The sequence below is a fragment of the Nicotiana tabacum genome, chromosome 3 (assembly GCF_000715075.1).
Source record: "Nicotiana tabacum cultivar K326 chromosome 3, ASM71507v2, whole genome shotgun sequence".
Lineage (NCBI taxonomy): Eukaryota > Viridiplantae > Streptophyta > Magnoliopsida > Solanales > Solanaceae > Nicotiana > Nicotiana tabacum.
Window position 1 is genome coordinate 23,001,260 of NC_134082.1, and position 7,283 is coordinate 23,008,542.

The 7,283-nt window shown below is 32.3% G+C and overlaps 1 protein-coding gene across 2 annotated transcripts; it reads right to left on the bottom strand.

The window, feature by feature from the left end:
• Positions 1-2,075: 2,075 nt before the first annotated feature.
• Positions 2,076-6,935, bottom strand: LOC107827826 (UDP-xylose transporter 1-like). Of its 2 annotated transcripts, none has more exons than XM_075249269.1 (8): positions 6,773-6,935; positions 5,927-6,047; positions 5,030-5,160; positions 4,027-4,094; positions 3,799-3,931; positions 3,298-3,459; positions 2,542-2,814; positions 2,076-2,293 (listed from the first exon to the last, which is right to left on the bottom strand). In XM_075249269.1, exons 2-8 carry the CDS (start codon positions 6,045-6,047, stop codon positions 2,189-2,191), a joined length of 993 nt encoding a protein of 330 aa, XP_075105370.1. In that variant the 5' UTR covers positions 6,773-6,935; the 3' UTR covers positions 2,076-2,188. The 2 variants fall into 2 exon arrangements, with proteins under 2 accessions (XP_075105370.1, XP_016510519.1); XM_016655033.2 differs by having other exon boundaries at positions 5,030-5,214; positions 6,773-6,934.
• Between the last annotated feature and the right edge of the window lie 348 nt (positions 6,936-7,283).

The window sequence follows — 7,283 nt, forward strand, 5'->3', positions numbered from 1 at the left end:
AGATCAGACTATGCTGCAACCACAGAGCATACTTAGACAATACCTTGGCTCTGATACCAATTGTTGCGGAAGCCAAATGTATATAGTGTGAATAAGTCACAACTACTATACTAAAAATTATGACAGCCACCAAATAATAAATAAGACAATAAAACAACAATAAAGGGAACACCAGAATTTACGAGGTTCGGCTAATTTTGCCTACTCCTCGGACACAACCAATATTTTATTTCACTCCAAAAAATACAAGTGAAATAATACTAAAGAGAGAAGATACAAATGCCTTAAACAGATGAGAATGCAAATGAGAGGTGTTTTTAAATCCTAAACATTAGACCTTCTTTTATAGGGAGAAAATTCCCCCAAAACTTAAGAGCCCACCGATGTGGGACAAAAATTTGCCAAATTCAACATTAGAGAGGGGGGGGGGGTAGTTATCTGAGCTTGGTAGAATGCCAATAACTTGAGGAATTCCAGATTTCACATTGTATATTGTAACTTTGTGGGTCTAAGTGATAAAAAATATAAACAGGTTATCTCGTTTACTCTTATGGAGGTTAACCGTTCTTTTCTTGGGTTTATCAAGGTGGATGTGCAGATAGAGATTGACCTTCATTTCTTGAGTTCTTCAAAGTGCATTTGCAGATAAAAGGCTCCAATGAAGGAGGTGAAGTAACGACCAAAAAGTTAGGTTCAGACTTTAAAGTGGTTGAATAAGGGTTTAATATTTAGGGTGGGTACCGGGTTTTGGGTCGGGTCAGGGTAAAAATAAACCCGGATGGAGCAGATACGGTAGGGGTATCTTTGTTTGATTTGAGGATAAATCTAAACAAATTTCTATAGTAAAGGGGTATTTTTGACTCTTTCCCTTTACCCATGTATTATCCAAAATTGAGCAATTTTGATTTTTGTTGAACTTCTTTTAATCTAATATTACCTACGGTGCTAAGAAAAAAGGTCTCATTTTTGCCTTTATCCCTAATGGAATAATAACTTGAAGGTAACTTAAAAATATTGTACAGTAAAAGTTAAGGGGTAAGTTTGGATCTTCTTTTTCGAACAAATTTGGACACATGAAGTCCATTCATTTCACCCTAGAGCTCCGTTAACGACAAATATTAGATAGGCCAAGATTCTTTCTTTTGCGCAATAGTAAGTAGTAACTCAGGTAGCGATAGATACCTTAGTAATCAGAACTTACACTATGTTTGGATCATATTGTTATTCATCGTTTTATAATGTCTTGTATTGTACTGTATTGTATCGTTTTATGGATACAACATTTGAATAGACTGTATCGTTTGTTATTTTTAAATAATATTTTGTTGTTTGGTTTGATTGTATCGTACTGTACTGTAACTGATAAGTTCACTAAAATACTCCCAATTGTTTTAAATAAAATTTATCAAGAATTACACATAAAAATAATTTAAGACAACCTCTTTCTACTAATTTATGATTAATTATGTAGCTTGAAAACAAGAGCAAAAACTTGGAAAAAAAGGTTAACTAATATTAGCAACACAAAAAAATTAAAACGATGGAAAGAGACAAAGAATTGAACGGAGACTTGGATAAAAAGAACGGGACAAACCAACTCTATAAAAGATGGAAGAAGACAAAGTAGGTCAATAGGTTGGAGATTTGGAGTTAAATAATAATAATAATAATAAAATAGAATTATAGAGTAATAAGTAAGGGCACAATTGAAAAAGAAAATAGGAAACGATCCCACCACACCAAATCAACTGTTTCATAAAATAGGGCTTTTGGTTGTTCCGGAACAATGAATTTAACAATACGATACAACCAATTTTAAATAAACAATCAAAACAAACATTGTTTTGGGATAACAATACAATAAAATACAATGGGTAACAACCATCCAAACAAGCTGTTAAACTATTAGGGACTGTGCTATGAATTTGATGCATATGATTTAACAAATAAAAAAAGCCATTTGGAGGAGACAATACAAATAGTATTGAAGGAGTCCTAGCTTGATGGCCTGAGTGGAGATACGGGCTATATCACATTAGTGAAAAAGAATTTGGAAGACAATATAATAAATTCTTGGAAAATGGTGCATATTATTGAAATGAACCAAAAAGCATCTACATCAAGTGGAATGTATCTAAATTCAAATAATTCTTTTTATTTGAGACAGAGATCATCTCAACTCTAAAACTTAAACAAGAGAATCCTTGGATAACTTCTTCGGTTCATGATTTTCCTTATCTTGATAACCATCCTTCCCTGCTAGAAGTGGTGTAGCAATATCTTTTTCTTTAACCTGAGATGATAACAAAAAATAAATATTACCAGGAATAAATTCCAAACACTAGAAAATGATTAGACTTATATGTACTGATAATGTGAAACACTTTAATATTATTAGTGCTTTTTAACTTACGACCGATAAATTTGTCTTATTTTTAGTACGTTACAAATGTCAGTTTTTATGAACGGTTACATGTAATTATAGTTATTTTGTACTGTGAATGTTTAGAAGTTAAACTCCTAAATAAAGGGAATTCTTACTTGAGGAATGGAAGAATGATCTCCAGGGTGTTTCCTTTTGGTTTCATGTGTGCAAAAATAGGAATACAATCCCATTCCAACAATGGCTACTAGTATACCAAGGATGTTTCTTGATGTGAAGGGATCATGCAGCAGTGTATAACCAAGTCCTAGAACAAGGCATGTTTTTAAGTGGCCTAACACTTGGTATGTAACTGGTGATGTCTTCCCTATCACCAAAAATGTGCTGAAATTCACTGACACAGCAATCAGGCATGACAGCAATATGAACCCCTGCATTTTTTGCAAATTCAATTCATTAAAATATCTCTATAAATCTAGCCAAAGATTTCTATGTTTAAAGATTCCTAAACCTAAAAAAAAAAAAAGGGCAGCCCGGTGCACTAAGCTCCCGCTATGCGCGAGGTTCGGAAAGGGCCGGACCACAAGGGTTTATTATACGCAATCTTACCCTATATTTCTGCAAGAATCTATTTCCACGGCTTGAACCCGTGACCTCCTGGTCACATGACAGTAACTTTACCAATAGATTCCGAAACCTGACTGAAAAATAATCTAACTGATAGTATAATTTTCTGACGAAGAATGGTCAGTTGTATAAAAAATGTTTGACCTATATATATAATATAATTTTTTGACAAAGAATGTTCAACTGACCATCATTAGCCTGGCGTAACTTCGCCCTGATTATAGTAACAAATAATTTGTAGAAACATACATGCACAAGAAACAATGGGGATTAGGATTTTTGCTTACCAACACAACATTAGAGTATTTGTAGGCAAAAACATTCTTTTTGGTAAGGAATTGATCAACCAAAGGCCCTGTCACAAATAGAATAGCTGATTGGAAAGGGGCTGACTGGTACAACAGCTGTGTAGATGAGATGTTGAGTCTCTTCTGAATTGTGTTAGTAAGCTGATTTTGAGGGTCAAGTCAAAGCATGAAATAACCATTGATAAAATATAATCACATCTTTTATCAAAGAAAATAATGAAATAACTTTCATAATCTTTCTTCTTCTGACATAATAATTGGATGATAAGTATTAAGTTATATCACTAACAACGTAGAATTTTTACACCATCAGTGTAGTTTAACTTGCTATATTATACCATTTATTCTACTTTTCAGATTATATGAGATCATATTTGTTATAAACAGTTGTCTGTTATTGCAGATAACTTCATATGCTGATATAAAAATATTATATTGTCAGTGCACATAATATAAATTCTTTACGTAATGAAAGGATACAATTTGTCCAACACAAGTTGTAACAATGGCTAGTAGAGAGAGGACTGTGCCAACAAAATTGAGCTGAAGATCAGTAATGGAGGCAATGCCAACTCCAAGCAGCAAAATTAATAGAGAGAACTTAATATTCCAGCTGCATAAAAAAAAAAAAAAAAAAAAATTCTAAGAGATCTTGTGAGACTAGCCTTTTTTTAGTTTTAGGAAAATATGAAACTTGGAATTAATTACCTGAATTGCTTCTTCAAAAAAATGGTTTCTAAAAGTACAGTGAAAGGTATAATTGCTAACTTTGTCATCTGCAAAAACAACACAAAAGACAGTGTTAGCACATTTTTGATGAGTGAACCAGACTTTTTGATCGCCACTGACGTTTAGGGACCAAAATTTGACTTTTAGAAACTAGTTTTTTCTTATGTGTTATCGAGGTAGCAAACAAGGTATATATATATATATAAATCCTAACTATATATGATTACCACTTACATAAAGACCCTAAACTTTATGAAAGAATAAAGTAATTAGATTGATTTGGGTAATCACAGTATTATCACCATTGGTGGATGCAATGCGATTTGAGTTGATCTCTGGAACGTCAAAATGTATAGCAGAGGACATTAAGCACGATGCCATGACTGTTGGCAAATACTCTCTTGTCAATCCTATTAGGGTTGGGTCAGATTGATTTATTGCATATTTTAGATAAGAAGCCCAAATCAAGCCTACCTACTGGTTGTAGTTAATAAAATCTGATTCAGTTCATAAACTGTCCTATGGATTGCCTAAGTGATATACGAAACTTATAGGCATGATATCTACTATATTGTTTTAAATCTAATTACTTTATTCTTTCATAAAGTTTAGGGTCTTTATGTAAGTGGTAATCATATATAGTTAGGATTTATATATATATATATACCTTGTTTGCTACAAATTCCATGGAATTTCCTCTCCGTATTGTATCTAATATTTCCTATCACGCTTAAAAATATGGAAGGAGATCTTTGTGTGTGATTCTAGGAGAGAAAGAATCCTTATTTATTTGGGTTTTCAATTTTTGTATATGCATGATTGGTTTTTGTAAGTCTATTATTAATGACCGAAGGTTGGTAAGTTAGGAGTTATTTGGGATATTTCCGTAAAACTTGTTATGTAACCACAAAGTTTACTTTATAAGAATGTCTTGAACAACACATTCACTTTTGGTGATTCTTAGGAATATTGATCTAATTACCTGGTAGAAGCCAATAGAATTAAAACCGAGGCTAAGATTGAGAAAGCCAATGGAAACGCCATTTAAGATACCAAAGAGCATCACAGTCTTCATGTCAATAGGTTTGCTCTCAAAGAAATTGAATCTAAGTGCTACATGAAGTGTAACAAATGTCACCATCAGATGCCAACTTGTCAATGTTGTTGCTGCAATAAGAATTTTGTAATACTATCACGTTATCTCAAAAATAATTAATTACAGGTAGTTCGTCCATAAAAAGTGAGATTAATAAATTAAAAACTAAAGAATATTATCTGTTACGACAAATAAAATACCCTAATACTAGAAAAAAGATTTACACTTTCAAATGTTAAAATACAAGTTAATCCCCTCCCCACCAAAATTGTAAGTTAATTTAGCCTAGACAATTTTATGCTTCCGACAATAATTATAATTGATTAGAATATTGATTTTGATTGATAATAAGTAACTAAACTCTAATATAACTAGGAAATCAACTTAATGAAAAGGAATCTATGATATTCATAAATTAATTTTTTATTTTACATATGCCTGCACACCAAACACATGGTTAACTAACATTAGATGTAATGCTATTAAGAGTTGGTGGCAATAAACAAATAATATTATAATGATAATAAGCCGTACGTAACGTATTCTACCAACTGCTGGTGGATTAGGTACCGGTGGAATGAATATGATCCTCAGTTCTTAACTTGCCTATGAGTTTTGAATATGCAAAAAAAATTCTGATAGGAAACACTTTTCCTTTTTAATGGGCCTTATGCAACGGAGACTCAATTTAATTAAAATATAATGCGAGTACCGGACACCGACGACCAGAAAACCAGAAAACACTGCATGCGCTGGTGAAAGAAAAAGGAAGATAGTGGTTACCAAATGGAAAACCAAGATTGCTCATCAAAGCTTTGTTGCAGATAACAATGGAGACTGAGGATGCCACTGACAGAAATAATGCTCCCACCACACCCACCTGCAACTTTGTCTTCTCACCCATCTTTATCAAATCAAAACAAATATAAATCAGCTGCTTCTTCTCTTTAAATTAAATTGTTTCATTAATATTGGCTAAATAAGGATGATCTATAAGCTTAGGCTAAAAATGTCTAAGATAGATATGAGAGATCAAAGTCCAAATTTCAGCAGAAACAAAAATTACTAGGAGACTTTTTTTATCCGTCAAAGTCAATCACAGAACCACATGCATTGAAGGGGATTCAATTGATTCCCTTTCCTTGGAAAGTTATATATACTGCACAAATAGGATACGAATATTTATTTTCATACGTATAATCTTTTTTGAATTCCCTTAACGTAAGAGAAGTAGTGGTGCAAATCTCAAATGTAATATTTTTGTATGTTTAAATTTTTTTATTAGAATTTCTAGCTTCACCACTGACCTAATTCTAGTGGTCAAAATTACCGATATTTATACTGATATTAGGTTCTTTTGGAATTGTTGGATGAACCAAACTATCAAATGGAGTCATAGTGACACAAGATAGACGAAACTCCCATATTAATCTTCACGTTTGAAAAGAAGTGCCTGTGTATCAAGACTATAATGTATCTTTGCATGTTGTGATGGATTACCTCAATATCAAATCAAAGGAGATGATTATGATGAGAGTTTACCTTAAATATGATTAGAAAGGACAAAAGAAAAACAAAAAATAAAGAAGAATACATGAAGAAACTTGTAACAAAATGTATGTAATGTACCTCTACAAAATGGAAATAGTCAATGAATTTTAGGCTCCAAGAAGTCAATTTCAAGAAATTAATTTGAAGGGGTTATGGAGCTTGAAGAGATGAACAAGTGTTTTTCTTTTGTTGGTGTAGGATGAAGAGAGGGAAACTCAATGACTTCTTAGAGAATGTAGAACAAAGAATTGAATCTATCTTTTATTTACACTTCTAGGGTGGGTGGTTGGGGGCTAACCATGTTAACAATTAAAGTTCGCACTGAGAGTATATAATTTTTATATATCATTAAATTAGGTTAATCTACAATAACAAGTTGCTTTTTATGCTGAGCCTAATATGGTAACATGAAAAATAGAAAGATTAGCCATAACTGATTAGGTTAATAGTAATGCAGACAATGACGAAGCAAGTATTTTCATTAAGGAGTATCAAATTATAAAACATAGATATATCGAAAAGTCAAGGGAAGTCAACGTACAATAAATATACATACAAACAGTGTGGGATAATATTAATATACATAAAA

Bases quoted from the DNA above. Each gene is read 5' to 3' on its own strand.
- LOC107827826 (XM_016655033.2), bottom strand. From the start codon at position 6,047: ATGGGTGAGAAGACAAAGTTGCAGGTGGGTGTGGTGGGAGCATTATTT. The intron at 3,932-4,026 runs GTAATTAATTCC...TTTTTTATGCAG, and splicing joins TTTTTGAAGAAGCAATTCAG to CTGGAATATTAAGTTCTCTC. The intron at 2,815-3,297 runs GTAAGCAAAAAT...CAAAAAATGCAG, and splicing joins AATACTCTAATGTTGTGTTG to GGGTTCATATTGCTGTCATG.